The 20,565-nt window shown below is 45.6% G+C and overlaps 1 protein-coding gene across 1 annotated transcript; it reads left to right on the forward strand.

Moving 5' to 3' along the window:
- The first annotated feature begins 7,980 nt into the window (after positions 1–7,980).
- LOC103188920 (spondin-2-like) lies at positions 7,981–15,662 on the forward strand. The gene is made up of 5 exons (XM_042336788.1): positions 7,981–8,247; positions 10,078–10,280; positions 10,471–10,665; positions 11,290–11,752; positions 15,292–15,662. Exons 1-5 carry the CDS (start codon positions 8,055–8,057, stop codon positions 15,660–15,662), a joined length of 1,425 nt encoding a protein of 474 aa, XP_042192722.1. The 5' UTR covers positions 7,981–8,054.
- The last annotated feature ends 4,903 nt before the right edge of the window (positions 15,663–20,565 follow it).

Raw genomic sequence — 20,565 nt, forward strand, 5'->3', positions numbered from 1 at the left:
GGCCCTTCAATCCCCATTTGATGTCATCCTGCCCGACCATCATCCTGTCAACATCAACAACACCTCGCATTTATCTAGTGCCCCTCAAGCAGGGTAGCGCTTGACAGTGACGGAAGCATGTCGCCAAGCCAGGGGGTAGGGTCCACACATTTCTTAAACAAGTCCCTGGTCTCAGCCAATCTGAGAGGCCCCGAAATGCCACCTAGTCTCAGGCTGAGAGAACAATTTTTGCCTAAGATGTCACAGAATGGTGGAAAATACTTATATCCAGGCTAAATTTGGAAGCAGTTTTTTTCAAGAAACTGTGGAAAACCTGGCTTTAGGAATTTTCTACCTTTTTTTTGGCCAGCTGGGTGTCGGACACATGCAGAAACCCATCACCATGCATAAGAGTATCCAAACCGAACTGTGCAGCTCTCTGAGACACTGGCGTGTATAAAGGGCAGTTTGTAAACACATGTTGCTGTTGTTGTTGTTGTTGTTGACCGCCACAGAGGCTGAGGGACTGAAGTGGGCCAATAAAGATTGTCTTCACGCTGTCCTAAAAAAATGCAGTTGGAGCGATTTAAAAAAGGGTCTCAAAAAGTTGGAAATCTGAAATAAGAAAAAAAGGCCAGTTTCTTATCCTCATCAGTTTTTCTTCTCCAATCTTCTCCTCGCCCTTTCCATCTTGGTGCTCGGCTCCGCTTTCCTGCCAGTGGCACAGATACCAGACATTCTCTGATACCTCACTCAATAGGCTACTATCAAGCTTCTAGTTGTGTCCAGTTAAGATCTACACACAGCAACACAACAACAACAACTTGCATTTATATAGCGCCCCTTACACAAGGTAGATTCCCAGAGTGCTTTACAGTGGCGGAGCACAAGACCCAGCCGGGGGGAGGGGGAGGTGACCGTAGGCACAGTCAAAGAATCTTCAGGCATAAGCTATAGATGGGAAAGGAAGTAGCAAGGCAGAGGGATTGAGGGAGAGTGTTCCAGAGTTTCGGGGCAGAGTGGCTGAAAGCGCGGCTACCAATGATGGAACAGAGTGGATGAGAGACAAGCAGGAGGCCAGAGCCAGTCGAGCAGAGGCAACGGGAAGTGGGTTGGGGAGTGAGCAGGTTGGAGAGGTAGGGAGATGCCAGGGCATGAAGGGATTTGAAGACAAGTGTGAAGAACTAAAAATCGATCTGTTTGGAGATAGGGAACCAGTGGAGCCTGGCGAAGACTGGTGTGATGGGAGTACAGAGGTAATAGCCCTGCACCGCCACCTACCACCACCATCGGACTGGAATAGTGTGAGCACAAAGTCTTGACAATGTCTTGAATCCTCTTGTATCAGAGCAGAGATTAGAGCAACAACTAAGAACATATCTCAGGACTGGTACACTCACATCATGTGAGCGCAATGCACACCCAGCGGACAAATGGATCAAACTGGTTTGAATTTGTTGAATTATTCCCAATGCCACATACATCAACTCTGACAACTGCGCCCCATTCCGCTCCGCCCGCCCCCAGGCATAAACTGACATAAATTCACCAACACTAAATAGACCCTGGAGACAGAATTCCCCTTAGTATCAAGGTGTCAAGGTTTTAGCAATTACTCATTCACATGGGATTTTCCCCACATTAAATTTGACGGTCGATAAAAATGACTCACATAATTTCAAGTGGAATGTCCCGTCACGAGATTGACAGTGTGAAACTCCATGGCCGTATCTCCTGTCCCCATCTCTGGTCAAGACTAGGGCTGCCATCTCAAAGCGCAAAAAGAAAAGGCAGAACAACAACAACAAAATTGCAGTTATACAGCACCATTCATGTTGGGAGGACATCCCAAGGCGCTGGACAATAAGGGCTTGGCACCCAAGATGCGGGCTGGGGTAGGAGAGGTGGAGGGCAAGGGGAGTGGTGGAGGGAAGATGACCGAAGGTATGGTCGAAGAGGAAGGTCTTGAGATGGGCCTTGAAGGAGGCAAGGGAGGGGACGAGGTAGGTTTGCAGTTCCAGCGGCTGGGTGTAGAAAAGCTAAAGACCCAACATTCGATGGTGGGGTGGGAAGGGCGGGGGATGTGGAGGAACACCTGAATGATAAGAATATTGTCAAGTTTTTCAAATCGCTTAGCAAGCAGTTACTGACAGGATGTTACGTTAAAAGATCCTGTATTGGAAAGAGAAGGGAGTTTCTCTCTCTCCCGGTGTCCTGACCAACAATCCCCCGGATAAAATTAGTCATTCCCTTCATGGCTGTTTGTAAGACCTTGCTGTGAACAAAATAGCTGGCGTGTGATTGTCTACAGGCACACAGTCACTACACTTACAGTACAACTTACATCAACTGTTGTGAGACACTGCTGTGTGCGATTGGCTTCTGTTTTTCACCCACAAAATATACAGTTTACAATTAACTTTACAGTATATTCTATGAAGCGCTTTGAGATGTCTCGAAGATGTGATAATGCTATATCAAATGCAAGGATTATTATTATGTAGCTCCTATCATGTTGGGTAGGACAAGTTTGCAGGGCTCTGGGTAGAGAGTGGGAGAGTGAGATTGATTTGGAAGCTCTTTTCAAAGAGCCGGCACAGACACGATGGGCCAAATGGCCTCCTTCTGTGCTGTATAATTCTATGATTCTTGTCATAAGGACATTTCAAAAGCACTTGACGGTTGACAGTAATCACCTGCGATGTGATCAAACAGTGTCAGTGAATCTTTAATGTCCACCCTCAACAGTCATGTGTAATAGGAAGGACAGCACTTGTGACAATGTGGGCCTCTCCCCCACACCACACACCCCACTCCATGACTACACGGTACACGGGAGTGTCAGCCTGAACTGCGAGCTCAAGTTTCAACATGGGAATGGAACCCAGAGGCGAGAGTGCTACCACTGAGCCAAAGCTGATACTGGATGATAAATACTGTGCCATTTTGCCTTAAGTTATTAAATCAAAGTTTTGGCTGCTCTGTGTAATGCACAAATCACATACACACAGGGCGATAGGGGAAAGGTTTATAAGCCTTTTACTGAGGCAAACATAATTGAGGAGCAAGCAGTTGCTACGATACTGGCCTTGTTTGCGAGAACAAGCTAGAAGCCTTCAAGCAACTAACTAACTGCCTGTGTCAGACATGGCGGCCAGACTGCAGCTCTCTACGGCAGCCACTGAGGACAACTGCACTCACTCCGAGCTGAACTGAGCAAAAGAGTGGTTTGGTCAACCTGATGGCTGTTAGTTAAATAGCACTTGGACTATCAAGAGAGAGAAAGAAAGAGAGAATAAAAAGATAGAGAGAAAGAGCAAGCAGAGCAGAGAAAAGAGAAGAGTTAGAGACATTTTAAAAAGGAATTTAAGAGGAACTACTTCACACAGAGAGTAGAGAGATTGTGGAACTTGCTGCCTGAATCAGACAGTACAGATACATTCAAGAGGAAGCAAGACCCTCAGATGAGTGACAGTGGAGTCCTGTAGCTCAGTGGTTAGAGCACTCGCTTTGCAAGTGAGAGACCTGAGTTCAATCCCAGGCAGAGGGCGAAACCTTGGGCAAGTTTCCTTACTCCACACAGAGCCTAATAATAATCCCTCCAAAACCAAAAACAATAATAAATTGGTCATTTTCAATCTACGACTGTTTGTGGGACATTGCTGTTCGCAATTGGCTGCCGTGTTCGCCCACAAATATACAGTCAATTCACTTTACAGTGTGTTCTGTGAAGCGCTTTGGGATGTCCTCCCGACGTGAAAAGCGCTATATCAAATGCAAGGATTATTATTATTATAGGGGAACAGAAGGGTTCGGAAGGGAGGGAGAAATGGGGGGAGACTCGTGTGGAGTATAAACACCAGTACAGACTGATTGGGCCGAGTGGCCTGTTTCCGTGCTGTACAGTCTTTGTAAATCTCTGCTGACTATGTGAATGTGCAAGCGCAACAAGCCTGAGTAGATTTGTTGGAGCACTTTGACTCCGATTTTTCTCTTAAAAAAAGAACACCCGATGTCACATCTAAAAAGGTATAAAATAAAGATAATGTGTAATTTTCTGCTTTTGGGAGGATGGGAGAGAGGCAGAGAGAAAAAAAATCTCTCCTCACTTTCCTTTTTTAAATTCTAATGACTACTGTGACAAGTAATCTCTGCATAGGTTGCTTGAAGGAACGTGCAAGCCTAAACACCGCCAGTGATCTAATCTGCCATTGTTGATGATGAACACCTACTCTGTGTGTTCTGCAAGAATGAACTGAATTGTTCTGTAAGAATACACGGCCGGAACTTAACTTTGTTTTAAAGTTGAGTTCATACACACACACGTACACACACACACGCACACAAATACACATGTAACAAGTACACACTCAAACACACACATGCACACACACATACACAAGTGGAGTCCTGTAGCCTATTGGTTAGAGCACTCGCCTCGCAAGTGAGAGGACCCAGTTTCAATTGCCGGACGGCAAAATGTTAGTCAAGTTTCCTTACTCCACACCCCTCAGTTTACCTAGCAATAAGTAGGAATCCAGTTGTTAGTAGTTTAGCGGATTGCTTTCTGAGGATCATAGTTCCTTTTAAATTAATTTTTTTAAATTAATAATAATAATTTGGTCACTTTGAGACATCTCAGAGATGCGATAAGGTGCTATGTCAAATGCAAGGTTTCTCTCTCCCGGTGTCCGGGCTGACAATCCCCCAAATAAAATTGGTCACTCATTCCATGGCTGTTTGTGGGACATCGCTGTGCGCAAACTGGCTGTTACATTTTGCCCACAAAATACACAGTCAATTCACTTTACAGCATGTCCTGTGAAGCACTTTGAGATGTCTTGATGATGTGATAAGGCATTATATCAGATGCAAGGATTATTAATATTATTATCCTCCTCCAGATGAACTGGTTGTTTGTGGGACCCTGCTATGCTTAAGAGTATACAAACCAAACTGAGATTTCCATGCATCCCAAGCGGTGATGGGTTTTCGCACGTATCAGACACCCGGCTGGCAAAACAACAAACATGATCTCATTGTGCCTCAAAGAGTTGTGGAAGCCGATTCGATAATAACTGATTCAAGACAAATAGATAATTATTTGGGGAGGACAAGTTTGCAGGGCTATGGGGAGAGCGCGGGGGGAGTGGGGTTGATCAGGGCTACGGGGAGAGAGCGGGGGAGTGGCGTTGATCAGGGCTATGGGGAGAGAGCGGGGGAGTGGGTTGATCAGGGCTATGGGGAGAGAGCAGGGAGTGGGGTTGATCAGGGCTATGAGGAGAGAGCGGGGGAGTGGGGTTGATTTAAAAGAGTCGTCAGAGACACGATGGGCCAAATGGCCTCTTTCTGTGCTGTATAATTCTATGAGTGAGTGAGGACCGAATCCGTCTCTGCCTCCAGTGTAACAATCCTGTGTCGACTTGCCACCTAGGCAATAATTATAACCTCTTCACACTTACATGATGCATTTAAAGAGCCACCAATTCCCCTTTGTAGCGGAGCTAATCTTCTTGATCCGCTTTGTAAAGCTTTTGAAGAGCTTTTGAATTATATTTCTGCAATCTTCTTGCTGTGGGAATATCACTTTTTACGTGTTCTGTCTGTACATGGCTAAATTGATACCTCGGTGCCAGCATGACACAACTCGTTGCGTTAGGTCCTCTGGATCTCGCCTCTGGGTCTGAAGGTTGTGGGAACGAGCCCCATGCCAAGACTTTAAGTTCTCAGTTCAGGCTATAACACTCCTGTGCGTTGCTGGGAGCTTCACTCTACTTGAATCCTTTCCCCCCTTCCCTCCGCCACTCGCTCTTTCTCACAACGTGACTGCGTTCGGTGCTAACTCCCAGTCCTACACACACACGCACTCCCCCATACTGGAATTCTCCGCTTTAATCTTGATTCACACAATGCAACACAATACAAAATTATATTTGAATAGTGCATTTCACATCGGGAGGACATCCCAAGGCGCTGGACAGACAGGGATTTGGACACAGGATTCAATATCGACTCCATCTCGTAACCGGAACCCCTCACGCTTTGACCAGATGCAGATTGCGCTGGATTCGCGTTCCATTGCATCACAGAGCAATTTAATATTTATGAGCGAGCACGCACACCAGTATATGCCGAATGCTATAGCTTCGTCCCCCCTCACCTCGCTACCTCCCTCCCGCTTCTCCCCCTCCCCTCCCCCCACCTCCGCCCCAGTTATATGCTCTTCTGATGTCCTCGTTATCTGCAACTTGTTATGTTTCTGAAGAGATCCGCGAGGCAGGGTTTAAAAGACAGTGCTGTCCTTTGTTGGAGGCAGAGCTGAACATTATCAGGATGTCTGATATAAAACTAATCTTTTATTTGGAAGCAAAACCGTGACTGATAGAGATAGACCTGGGATGTTACATTGTATGACTTTGAAGGAAAGTGATTCTGAAGTCAATCTAAAATAGCTGCCTCGCCCAATCCTGAACAATTAACCCGAGGTTAGTCAGTCAGGCACTTATATTAATATTGCAACTTGTAAGGTACAAGGTTGGGTTAGGGCAGATCTTGTTTCAAAAGGCTGCGGTAATTGTTATAAAGGTACTTATTGTGCAGAAAAGTCTTATCTCACGTATCCAACTGAACGTGGATACAATATGAAACACAGCAAACAAAGCAGAAATTACCCCCAGTCCAAAAAAACGATCAGTTGGCACGAAATTGCCAAGCTGAGCTCCTCCCTCTACCCCCCCCACCCACCCCCGGCACCAGAGTTTGCTCGGCCTGATCATCCCTCGTCCTCTCTGCTCCACCATCGTTAGCCCCGCTTTCAGCCACTACGCCCCGAAGCTCTGAAACTCTCTGCCCCATTCCCTCCACCTTGCCCCCTCCTTCCCCTCTTTTACCGTGATTACATTCACCTCCTCCCACACTCCCTCCAGCTCAGCATCAGGCTCCGCCACTGTTAAATGCTTTGATACGTGAAGGGCGCTGTGTAAATGCAAGTTGCTGTTTGCATTGCAAATGGACGGGTGACAGCCAGTCTGCTCACTGCCAAACAGAGGCGGCTGGCTCAAGGCACATAGCAATGGGACAGGAAACAATTGGATAAGCTCAGGCCATTCAGCCTTGAAAAGAGACATCTCGTAGCAAGGTTTACAAGAACAATATTTTTCCAAATCCCCCAAGGCAGTCGGGCGAGAGAGCACACATTCAGGTTGTGAAGGGCAATATCAGGACAGACACCAACCAGCAATAAAGGCTTGAACAGGTGACCGGGAAGGGAGGCTAGGATGCTGACACAGTCTGAGGCTCTTCTGGAGAGAAGACATCTCAGAGCGAATCTTATATGGTGTAAACAATTTTAAATGGCATTGGAAACATAAACCCAGAACAAATCATTAGGACGCATCAAGACAGTAGAAAAAAAGGATACAGGTTTGGCAGTGAATGAATGCTAGAAGGGCCTTTTTGCTCTGAACCTTTCGAGATCTTGAGCCCAGCTCTTAGGAGCACTGTTTATGTAGCAATAAGTAGGAAACCGTTTGTTAGGAAACTGTTGGCAGATCACTTTCCGGGGATAATAATCGCTTCAAAAAAATATATATGTTCACTCAATCCACTTTACAATATATTGTGTGAAGCGATTTGAGACATCTCAACAACGTTATAAGACACTATAATAATAATCCTTGCATTTGATATGGCACATCTTTGAGACATCTCAAAGCGCTTCACAGAATATACAGTAAAGTGAATTGACTGTATATTTTGAAGGCTTCATCAAAGGATTATTATCATTATTTCAAAGAGACATTTAATTGCATCTACCACACAGGATCACACGAGAGAGAGGGAGAGAGAGAGAGGGAGAGAGAGAGAGAGAGAGAAAGAAACGGGTTTATTGCACAAGAGGTGAATTCCAGTAAACATTAACAGGAGGTGATCTCCTGTGTCCCAGCCCGCCAGGTCGAAGGGCTAGTTTGCTTGGAAACTGTCAAGGTCCGAACTCTCTTAGTCCCTTTAATTTCCAAGCTCTCTCTTTCTCTCTCTCTCTCTCTACCCCGTCCTCTTTTACCTGCTCACCCACCATGTACCCATCAACATCTCTCCTGCTTCTCATCGCATCCTCGTTCTCCCTGGTTCAAGCCAGCAACAGGACTCTTTGCCGGGCAGAGGAACCCGCAAATTACTCTGTCAAGTTCTCAGCAGAATGGAACACCCTGTCTTTCCCAAAGCAATACCCAACCCACAGACCCCCAGCTCAGTGGTCTCTGCTCTTCGGTGAGTGCAATCCACATGTGTGGGACCTAGTCTTTCATATTTGCCTTCAGTTATGGAGAGTCTAGAGAAGCCGGGATTGTTCTCCTTACAGCAGAGAACGTTACGGGGAGATTTAATCGAGACGTTCAAAATGATGAGGTGTTTTGATAGAGTAAATAAGGAGTCCACTGGCAGGTGGGTCAGTAACCAAGAAAACACAGATTTAAGATAATTAGCAAAAGAACCCGAGGGGAGACGAGGAGACATATTTTTTTATGCAGCGAGTTGTTGCAATGTGGAATGCATTGCCTGAAAGGGTGGTGGAAGCACATTCAATAATAGCTTTCAAAAGGGAATTGGATATGTGCTTGAAAATGCAACATTTGCAAGGCTATGGGGAGAGAGAGAGCGGGGGAGTGGGACTGATTGGGAAGCTCTTCCAAAAAGCCGGCACAGGCAGGATAGGCAGAATGGTCTCCTTCTGTGCTGTAATATTCTAAGATTCTATGTTTCTATTTAGCGTTCCAGTGCTGAGGGAATTCTACTGGACAAAGTAGAGACGAGAAGATTGTTTTTTAGACAAAGGGTTATCAAGGAGAAAGGAGCACTGGCTCATTTGAAAAGAGAAGGAAGTTCCTCCCCCTCTTTCCTGGCCAATAATCTTCCAGATAAACTGATTCACTTGTTAGGTGGTTTGTGAGATAATAATAATAATAATATTAATCTTTATGTTTTAAATACACGCTTTTCACGGGATGGGAGGTCGTCTCAAGGCATTTCATGGGATTTATTCTGAAGTGACTCTGTATTTTGTAGGCCATCGTGGCAGCCAAACCTGCACACAGCAACGTGCCGTGAACTGCCATGAACTGTATGGTGGGTTTTATTTGGAGGAAACTGAGGTTTTGTTGTGTAGCTGCTGATTTGAAAACCAGGGATGAAATTCACAACAGATTTAGAAACTCTGATCATCAATCATTGCACTTCACCCTTCTTTTGAATGAGACGTTAACCTGAGGTCCTGTCTCCTGTTCACGGGGATGTTAAAGATCCCGCGGTGCTATTCAAAAATAGAAGGGAGTTTCTCTCTCTCCCCCCTGCCCCCTGGCTGACAATCCACCCAAATAAAATTGGTCACTCAATCCATGGCTATTGTGGGACATCGCTGTGTGCAATTGTGCTGCCTACAAATACAGTCACTTAATTTCACAGTAAATCCTGTGAAGCACTTTGAGATGTCCTTCCCACAATATAAGGCGCTACACCAAATACAAGGAGTATTATTATTAATAAATCCTGTAAATATCATTTGAGACTTCTGATGTGATAAGGCACTGTATTAAATGCAGTGTTTATTATTTTTCTAATAATCATTGCATTTGATAAAGCAATTTATCACATCATTCCCAATGTCAAAGTGCTTCACGGGATATATTGTAAAGTGCAGTAACTGTGTATTTTGTAAGCGAACATTGTAGCCTACAACAGTGACCTACAAACAGCCAAGATAAGTGAGTGACCAAATTCATTTGTGGGATTGTTGGCCAGGACACCAGGAGAGAGATAAACTCCCTATTCTTTTTCAATAATGCCATAAGATCTTTAAAGTCCACCTGAATAGGCAGACGGGACCTCGGTCTAATGTCTCATCCGAAAAATCGTACCCCCAGCAATGCAGCACTCCTCCCCAGCCTGCAGTGGGGCGTCAGCCTGGATTATGAAATTTGGGATGTTTGAGAAATTGTCTCAACTAGAACTGTAAGGCTTAAATATTCAATGTGTTAATAATCTCTGTAAATTTCACTCCATATTGTGATTCTCCCCCCAAAACATACACACACACACGCGCAGGTTGTGTTCACAGTGATGACTTCACTCTCTGGGCCGAAGGGGACATGGCATCTGCGGGGGTGAAGCTTTTTGCTGAAGATGGGAATCCTGACTTGCTGCTGGAGGAAGTGAATATCACGGAGGTTGTGTTCACTGCTGACCCCATCACCCTGGGCGAGGGTAACACCTGCACCATGCTCACGGCTACACCTTCACACCCATTGGTAAGTCGACCGCGCTTAGGATTTTACTGTACAGCGTAGTGACCGTGTATTTTGTAGACAAAATGTCATAGAAAACGGGCATGGTCAAAGAGGAAAGGTTTTGCCCTGCCCAGAAATCAAACCTGGTCCTCTCTGTTTGCGAGACGAGCAGGTTAACCACGACGTTACGGGACTTTATCTTCGATATCAGAAACTGTACGCACATGGGGATTTCAGTCTGGTCCGAGGACTCTTAAAGGCAATGATGGGTCTCTGTGCCAGTCAGACACGGCTGATCAAAATAACATTACCTATTAAAGCCGTCAATTACAGTAAAGAAACTGTGCCCGCGCAGTGGAAGGCGATCAGGATCGGAATGCGCTTCAGACTCGGCTCCAATAACAAGGTGCTGTTGCAACACCATTTTTACATAATCCAGTCCAGGTTTTCACACTGGTTGTCCTTGTTGTTCAAATCCCACTTTACTGTGAGAAACGGGAGAGTTTGGTGTTTATCTGCTCATCGCCTCCGACATTCAGACATAAACAGAGATGTCGGTCGGGGGTAGTCAATCAGAACCCCACGGTCCAACTATCAGACAGTGATCTTTCTACGCACATTGCAGATTTTGTCATGAGTCACGAGCAATGCCTTTCCATTGGTGGCTCAGTGTAACTCCACTCACATTGCTTAGACTCGAGAGGTTAGGGATGAAGATTGACCTTTACCCATTTGATCTCATCCTCACGACATTCCCAACCGACTGCCTTCCCATCCTGGAAAGTGGAGTACTGCAGTGCAGTGGTTAGAGCACTCGCCTCGCAAGCGAGAGGACCCGGGTTTGATTCCCGGGCAGTTTCCTTACCCCACACGCTTCTGTTTACCTAGCAGTAAGTAGGATCCTGGTTGTTAGTTGATCGCTTTCCGGGATTAATAGCACAACTCAGATTCTGAGTCTGAGGTCCTATCCCACTGCCTCTAACCGTGGTCCCAAATCAAGGGATAATAACCAGGATTCTCTCTCGTTCAGGTGTCTTTCCTGGTGCGTGTTATCCCAAGTCCGGATTGGTTCCTGGGTGCTAGCCGTGTAAATCTGTGTGAGGGCGATGAGTGGAGGGAATCCATCTCCCTGGACCTGTTCCCTTGGGACGCTGGCACAGACAGTGGGTTTACCTTTTCCTCGCCAAATTTTCCCACTTCCCCTCAGGAGCCAGTGTTTAAGATCACAGCCAAGCACCCGTCCCACCCAGTCAATTCCTTCTTCTACCCCCGCCTGGAATCACTGCCCAGAATGGGCCACCTGGAGCTCAGCTTGCTCTCCGCAGCCCAGCGGGGTGAGGGGATGGACAAGGCAGGAGACAACTCCATGGAGTACGTGCCAGCCAACCAGACCCTCGCTCGCAATGGGACAAGCAAAGCGTGGGAGGAGATGGCAAAGCCGGGTGGAGTTTCGAATGAGGTGCTCAGCAAAGAAGCGGACAAAGATTCTGCAGGTTGGTGCAGTTGGGTTTTACCCTGTAAGAGTGTGAGTCCTGTAGCTCAGTGGTTAGAGCACTCGCCTTGCAAGCGAGAGGACCCGAGTTTGGTTCCCGGGGCAAAACCTTAAGCAAGTTTCCTTACTCACAGACACACACCTCTGTTTACCTAGAAATCCGGTTGTTAGTCGATTGGCGGATTGCTTTCTGAGCAATAATCTCTTCAATAAATAAATAATTTGGTCACTCAATCCACATCTGTGGGATGTTGCTGTGTGCAATTGGCTGCAACGTTTCACCCACAAAATACACAGTCAAACCATTTTACAGTATATTCTGTGAAGCGCTTTGAGACGTCTCAAGGCAGTGATAAGGCACTGTATCAAATACTTGGATTATTATTATTAAAGGCATGTGCAAAAGAAAGACAGACACAGACTCGGAAAGGAAGGATATTAAGGATAAAAAAGGGAAAATGGGATTAAAGGATCATAGAATCATAGAATTATACAGCACAGAAGGAGGCCATTTGGCCCATCGTGTCTGTGCCGACTCTTTGAAAAGAGCTTCCAAATCAACCCCACTCCCCACTCTCTCCCCATACCCCTGATCAACCCCACTCCCCACTCTCTCCCCATACCCCTGATCAACCCCACTCCCCCGCTCTCTCCCCATAGCCCTGATCAACCCCACTCCCCCGGCTCTCTCCCCATAGCCCTGATCAACCCCACTCCCCCGCTCTCTCCCCATAGCCCTGATCAACCCCACTCCCCCGCTTTCTCCGCATAGCCATAGGATGTGTGATTTCAGAGCCCAATAACAACTTGAGAATGGGATACATCCCCACATGAAGGGCACTATATAATGCAAGTTTCTATTGCTGTTGTACAGTAACATTGGTCAGTTCAGTACACTGGAGTGTAACAGAAGGTTACAGCAACACAAAACCAAATGGTATTGTTATAATCGGTGGTGTGTAAACACTAATTTACTGCAAGAGCTCTGCTTTCAAAGGCTGTGCCTGCAGAATTTGTTGTGATGTGTAATTGAGGGATGGGTAAGAACATAAGAACATAAGAAATAGGAGCAGGAGTAGGCCATTCGGCCCCTTGAGCTGCCCCGCCATTTGATAAGATCATGGCTGATCTTCTAACCTAATTCCATTTACCCACCCTATCCCCATATCCCTTAATCGCTCTATCCTTTAGAAATCTATCAACTTCATTCTTGAATACGTTCAATGACTGAGCATCCACAGCCTTTGGGGTAGAGATTTCCATAAATTCACTACCCTCTGAGTGAAGAAATGTTTTCTCAACTCAGTTCTAAAGGGCTGACCTTTAATCCTGAGACTATGATCCTAGTTTTAGATTCTCCAACCAGGGGAAACAGTCCCACACTATCTACCCTGTCAAGACCCTTAAGAATCTTATAGGTTTCTATAAGATCACCTCTAATTCTTCGATATTCTAGAGAATATAGGCCTCATCCCAGGAACCAACCGAGTGAACCTACGTTGCACCCCCTCTAAGATGAGTATATTCTTTCTTAGATAAGGTGACCAAAACTGCATACAGTATTCCAGATGCGGTCTAACCCCTTTGCAATAAACCCTAACATGCTATTAGCCTTCCTAGTTGCTTGCTGTACCGGCATACTAACTTTCTGTGATTGGTATACAAGGACCCCTAAATTCCTCTGAATACTAACACTATCTAATCTCTTCCTTCTAGAAAATAATCTGCTTTTCTATTTTTTCTACCTATGCAAACAACTTCACAGTTCCCCACATTATACTCCATCTGTCACCTCCCTGTCCACTCACTTAACCTGTCTATGTCCCTTTGTGTCCTCCTCACCGTTTACTTTCCCACCTATCTTTGTATCGTCCGCGAATTTAGATACATTAAGCTCTACTTTCCCATCTAAGTGATCGATGTAGACTATAAACAGTTGAGGCCCAAGTACTGATCCTTGCGGCACTCCACTAGTCACAACCTGACAATCTGAGAAGGACCCGTTTATCCCTACTCTAATCTTATGTAACAACCTTTTATGTGGCACCATGTCGAATGCCTTCTGAAAATCTAAGTACACTGTATCCACTGGTTCCCACTATCTAACCTGCTAGTTACATCTTCAAGATCTCTAAAAGATTTCTTAAACACCATTTCCCTTTCATAAAACCGTGTTGACTCTGCCTAATCATATTATGACTTTCTAAGTGCCCAAGATGACGTCCCTAATTATAGACTCTAGAATTTTCCCTACCACCGATGTCAGGCTAACTGGTCTATAGTACCCCACTTTTTCTATTCTTAAATAGCAGTGTTACGTTTGCAACCTTCCAATCAACGGGAATTGTTCCAGAATCCAGGAGAGCATCCACTATCTCTGCAGCCACTTCTTTTAAAACCCTAGGATGCAGGCCATCAGGTCCAGGGGATTTATCAGTTTTTAGTACTATTCAGTATAGCCAGGTAAGAACGCCGCAGTCAGGGTTGGGGGTTCATTTGATCCCAAGCAACCTTATAACTGGGCATGGAAGCTGGTTAGCGTTTCAGCACCATGACATCACCCATCCCGTGACCGTTCACATGACACAAGCGTGGCAGGTCAAGGTGCTCTACTGAAGCCACTGACACTTCAATACGTACATCATGATTCAAAGCAAGTCTAAGGGCTCTTTTTTGGGGGTAAATAAATAAATGTCAGGGGTTATGCCCCAATTACGTTGTAAGTGAACCGGCGTTATAATAATACGTAGGAGGGTAACCTGAATGATTAAGGGAATGGAGGGACTGAATTATGAGGAACGACTAGGTAAATTGGATATGTTCACACTGGAAAAGAGAAGATTGAGAGGTGACATAATTTGCTGTCTTTAAGATTCTGAAGGGGCAAAACAATATGGATTATGACAGGCTGTTTCAACTTGTCCAGAATAGTAAAACCAGAGGACACGGCCTGTGATTGAAGGGATGTAAATTGAGAACGAATCTACACAAAAACTATTTCAGTGAGCGAATAGTGAACCTGTGGATCAAGCTCCCTGGGGAGACGGTTGAAGCAGGAAATGTTGATTCTTTCAAACACAGATTAGATAGTTTTCTTTTAGGAAATAATATTGTGGGAACATTATGGTACATAGGTAGTTCGGGACATATGTGCAAGTGACCACCAGGAAGGTGGAAGCGAACTAGCAGGACTTTGATCTCTTTTCTTCTAGTATTTCCTATGTTCTTACATTCCTATAATGAAGCGCGCTACAACAAGATTCTACTGTAGATTAACTGCACCTTGGCTTACCTGGCCCTGGCTCCCACTCTGTCTCTGTAGAACACTTAGGGACGGCGATCCACCTAACAGCCAGGTTCCTAGTTGGGTAAATAGCTAGGTGTGGAGTAAGGAAACTGGACCAAGGTTTTGACCTGCCCTGGAATCAAACCCGGGTCCTCTTGTTGTGAGATGAGTTGTGAGGTGAGTGCTCTAACCACTAAACTTTAGGACTCCAGCGTTGTGACCCAACACTACACTGAGTTTCCTATGACTTTCAGAGACTTGGAGAAAAGGGTTGAACACTACTCCTCTGGACTGTGAAGTGTCCAACTGGTCCACGTGGGGTCTGTGCAGTCACAGATGCGGGATTAGCACCCGGCAGAGAACCAGGTACATTGTTCAGCTGCCGGCCAATGCCGGGGACCCATGTCCTGCGCTCCTGATCCAAGAAAATTGTGAGGAGGTCAAGTGCCCAATGCCCACAGCGGACCCCAACCTGACCACCCAGCGGCCCCAGGGAGCTGGGAACACCGAGCCTTCCCAGACCAGCACCTCTGACCCACCGGCCTGGTCGCCCAACCAAACCCAGCCTGTGATTCGTGACCCCACCACCGAGCCCCCGCTCCCCCCAGGTCACACCACCCACTGAGGCAGCAACAATACAAGTGTGTGAGCTGTGGGATATGACAGGTAAGTTGGGGGGAGCGGGCGGGAGGCGGTTATTTCACAAACTGCCATCGCACCACATTGCACCAACCCATCTGTGCTTGTCAAGGTGGACATTAAAGATCCCACAACGCTATTGAAAAAGAGAAGGGAGTTTTTCTCTCTCTCTCTCTCTCTCTCTCTCTCTCTCTCTCTCAGTATTCTGGCCAACAATCCCCACAAATAAAATTGGTCACTTATCACGTCATGGCTGTTAGTGGGACACTGCTGTGTGCATTTCAAACGATGAGTCAGCCAGTGGAAAGAAAGTTTACGTTGAGGACATAACATGGGATAGATTAGAGAAAAAATATTTGCACAAAGGGTTGTGAGACTGTGGAATAACTTACCACAAACAGAAGTTAAAACTAAGTCAATAACACTGTAATACTATAAATGATATTGCTTGCTTTTGATACTGCACGTTTCATGTTGGGACGATGGCTCAAAGAGCCTCACAGGAATCATTGTTAAGTGGAGTGACTGTATTTTGGACGCGAACACAGACAGTTATGACCCACTAACAGCTTTGAATTGAATGATCAATTTTATCTGGGGAATTGTTGGCCAGTTCAAATAGTGCCGTAGGATCTTTAATGTCCACCTGAACCTACAGATGCGACCTTGGTTTAACATCTCATCCTACGGACAATGTAACAGTCTCCAGGACTACATTGAAATATCAGTGAGTTCAAACTCTGAATGTGGGGCTTCAACCCCCAGTCTTCCAACTCATAGGCAATATTAAAATGTGTGAGGAAAGAACAGGGAATAGACAGCTCCATTGCGGGGAGCGAGCCCCAGCACAGGCACGATGGGGAGAAAGAGAGAGAGAGCAGGGAATGGGATTAGAGTAGAGAGCTCCAGTGGGGGAGCGAACCCCAGCACAGACACGATGGAACTGTAAACAATCTAATTCTGTCTCAGGTCAGTTGATAATACTTCGTATGTGCATGTCCCTCTCTCAGGTGCAGGTGAAGTTGATGAGAGTCAATTCCTGCAATCCCATCAGAGTTTACATCCACATCTACTGACTAGCTCTCCAGCAACAGCCCCTTAGACACAGGATCAAAGAGGGTCCCATAAACAGTGTGGATGATGTATGTGTGCGTGTGATGTATTTTGTGTGTGTGTATAAAAAAATCATTTGGTCACTCAATCCACAACTGTTTGTGAGACGCTGCTGTGCACATTGGCTGCCGTGTCTCGTCCACAAAATAAACAGTCAATCCACTTTACAGTATATTCTGTGAAGCGCTTTGAGACCTCTCGACCACATGAAAAGGCGCTGTATCAAATACAAAGATTATTATTATGTGTATATGAGGTGTGGAGTGTTTATGTATATTATGTGTTATATGTTGTGGTTTGGTGTGTGTTTGCACGTTGCGTGTGCGTATGTGTCCTGTGCATCTATGCAGTGTGTATGTATAAGTTCCGTATGTGTGTTTTGCGCATGTGTGTGTGTGTACGTTCTGTGTCCATAATATTGTGCATGTGTATGTATATATATATTGTTATGCAAACCTGAATAATCTGTCCCACAATCAAGCCAGTTGGGTTCTAAATCCAAGTCTCGGACAAATAGTCACAAGATTAGTTTGGCTGAAGAAGTCCATTTGATCCCATCGTTCCAGAACATCCATTCTACAACTTCATCACAGGACCAGGTTGTTCCTTAAATGGCATCCTGGCTTCAACCACCCTTCCTGGTAACCCTGTTAAAGTCTTGTCTGTTCCTCTTGTGTGTCGTGCAAATATGGTAGAAACACTTACTGAAAATAGTATTAAATGCAGAATTAGTTAAAAGCCTGCTGAATGGTCCTTACTTTCCTACTGAGCCTCAGATGTTAAATCAAGAGAACGCACATTCTTATATTGTATTATGGAGTCCTGTAGCTCAGTGGTTAGAGCACTCGCTTTGCAAGCGAGACACCTGAGTTCAATTCCAGGCAGAGGGCGAAACCTTGGGCAAGTTTCCTTACTCCACACAGAGCCTAATAATAATCCCTCCAAAACCAAAAACAATAATAAATTGGTCATTTTCAATCCACGACTGTTTGTGGGACACTGCTGTGTGCAATTGGCTGCCGCGTTTTGTCCACAAATATACAGTCAATTCACTTTACAGTATATTCTGTGAAGCGCTTTGAGACGTCTAGAAGACGTGAAGAGCGCTATATCAAATGCAAGGGTTATTATTATTATTATTATATTGTGTGTGAGGTGATGAAACTTGCCTAAAGTTTTTCCCTGCCCGGTAACCAAACCCGGGTCCTTACGCTTGTGATGTTTGTGCTCTAATCACTATATTACAGAACTCCATAAAATCCTGCGAAGCGCTTCAAGACATCCTCCCGCTGTGAAAGGCGCTGTGTCGAATGCAAGGATTGTTACTTTATAATAATAATCTTTGCATTTGATATAGTGCCTTATCACATCTTTGAGATGTCTCAAAGCGCTTCATAGAATATACCGTAAAACGTAGTGACTGCGTATTTTGTGGGCGACAGCGGTGCCAATTGTGCACAGCAGCGTCCCAAACAGTCGTGGATTGAGTGACCATATTAATTTTATTATAAAATATTTAGTGTACATGTTCTAAATTTGGCTATTTACTTTTTACTACTTACTCTCCCCTCTCCCCGTAACACAATTAACCTGCTTTGCTTTACTGTTATTAAAAAATGAGGCTTCCCCGTTTTCTTGCAAAACGCAGTCGCTACACCTGCGAATGATCAGCTGCAAATCGCTTCATGGCGTTCAGATGCCACAGACGCTGCATTGAACGGGAATGATTGTTATTCCACCACTTGTTGCTACAGTTGCTGTACATCGAGATCTCAGCGCTGGCGCACATTGTGTGTTTGACTCATTTCTGAACTATCCGTCAGTGTAAACATGGCATGACGTGGGGAGAGGCAGAGTCAGGCCTAGGAATAGCAGGACTCCCTCTGCCAGTCGATCAGATAGGCTCCGCTCTGCCTCCAATCACTGGGGTCACAAAGGAGGGTTTGACTGACAGCAAACTTCCTCTCCGCAAACACGAGGTGGTGAAGGATGTAATTAAGAGCATTGTTGGGCCTTCATTCTTCCCACACAAGTAGTCAAGAATGCAACAAGCCATTTTTCTGAGCAGGCCCAGCCTCTGATTCCTGATCAGCCCGATAAGCTACAACCAATTGGCCCTCAGCACGCTGAATGGAAAGTGCGGGCGGTCACGGGTAATATCCCCTGAATAGAGAGAGGGAGGGGGGAGGGAGGGAGCTCCAGACAAGCCTGGACCCGCTCCTCATCCAAATGAATTTGCTTGAATTCAAATCACTTCTCGGAATAAAACGAAAGGCAAGTTGCGTGGAGGGGTGGGTGGGGGAATGGGGCTACCTTTCGGGTTGTAAGCCTATTATTCAATGCACTGACCAAAACGGGTGGGATTTGGTTCCAGCACGGCTACCTTACCCCCCATCAGAGACACAGGAAGCAAATCACTGGAGGTTCAGGAGAAGCCCAAACACTGGAGATAATATAATAATAATAATCCTTGCATTTGATATAGCGCTTTTCACGTCGGGAGGACGTCCCAAAGGCGCTTCACAGAACACACTGTAAAGTGAATTGACTGTATATTTGTGGGCGAACGCGGCAGCCAATTGCGCACAGCAATGTCCCACAAATAGTCGTAGATCGAATATGACCAATTTATTATTGTTTTTGGTTTTGGAGGGATTATTACATTTGTCAAATGTAAGAATCCTTACATTTGATCTCATTCCTTATCATGTTGTTGAGATATCTCAAAGCGCTTCACAGAATATATTGTAAAGTGTGATGACTTTATATATTATAAAGTGTGTAGGCAAATGCAGCAGCCAATTTGCACACAGCAGTGTCCCACAAAGAGCTATGGAGTGGAGTGAGTGACCAATTTTATTTGGGAGATTGTTGGCCAGTACACCGGGAGAGAGAAACTCGCTTCTCTTTTTGAATAGTGCCATGGGATCTTTAACATCCACCTGAACAGGCAGACCTCAACACCTTGGTTGAACATCTCATCCAAAGGATGGCACCTCCTACAATGCAACACACTCCCAGCGCTACAATGACTCATCAATAACAACAACAAGTTGCATTGATATAACCCCTTCACACGGGTTAGCGCCCCGGAGGGCATCAGCCTAAACTGTGAGTTCAAAATCCCAAAGTGGGATTTGAACCCATAACCTTGTGACTCAGTGGCTACCACTGAGCCATGCAGGGATCAAGATATAAGGCAACAGACCTCAGTGTCATAGCATCGCAATCAACCTGATAATCATCACATTGAAATCATTACAAAACAGCACCAGTTTCAGCCCATGTAACATAGTTTAAATGAGTTTTCGCTTTTACAGGTTAGTGCACAGAGTCACGTAGCCTTGTGGTTAGCGCACTCGCCTCGCAAGCGAGAGGACCCGGGTTCGATTCCCAGGAGAGGCAAAACCTTAGGCAAGTTTCCTTATTCCACACACCTCTGTTTATCCAGCAGTAAGTAGGGACCCAGTTGTTAGCTGGTTGATGGATCGCTTTCTGCCAATGGTAAGTGTCATCATCAGGAAGGGCGGCTTTTGGATGATGATTGGCTGGTTTGAGCTATCACACACCCAGATGTCAGGCTCTGGGTTGGTAAGTGTTCTGGAGCTTCTTGGGGCAATGTCCTAATTTACCATACAGCCAGTTCATCCTATCAATGCCATGCCCTGTCTCCATACCCCATAATCCACCATAAGTAGGGGCTGAGTAACACCCTTCAATTCTTCACCATACAAACCTTGTCTAGAATGAGCCAAGATCCCAACCCTCTCAGGTGC

This window comes from Callorhinchus milii, unplaced genomic scaffold (genome assembly GCF_018977255.1).
Source record: "Callorhinchus milii isolate IMCB2004 unplaced genomic scaffold, IMCB_Cmil_1.0 Scaffold7, whole genome shotgun sequence".
Classification (NCBI taxonomy): Eukaryota; Metazoa; Chordata; class Chondrichthyes; order Chimaeriformes; family Callorhinchidae; genus Callorhinchus; species Callorhinchus milii.

Coding starts and splice junctions, on each gene's coding strand:
- LOC103188920 (XM_042336788.1), top strand. CDS start 8,055: ATGTACCCATCAACATCTCTCCTGCTTCTCATCGCATCCTCGTTCTCC. Junction 10,666..11,289: donor GACTCGGCTCCAATAACAAG/GTGCTGTTGCAA, acceptor TCTCTCGTTCAG/GTGTCTTTCCTGGTGCGTGT. Junction 11,753..15,291: donor AGCGGACAAAGATTCTGCAG/GTTGGTGCAGTT, acceptor TATGACTTTCAG/AGACTTGGAGAAAAGGGTTG.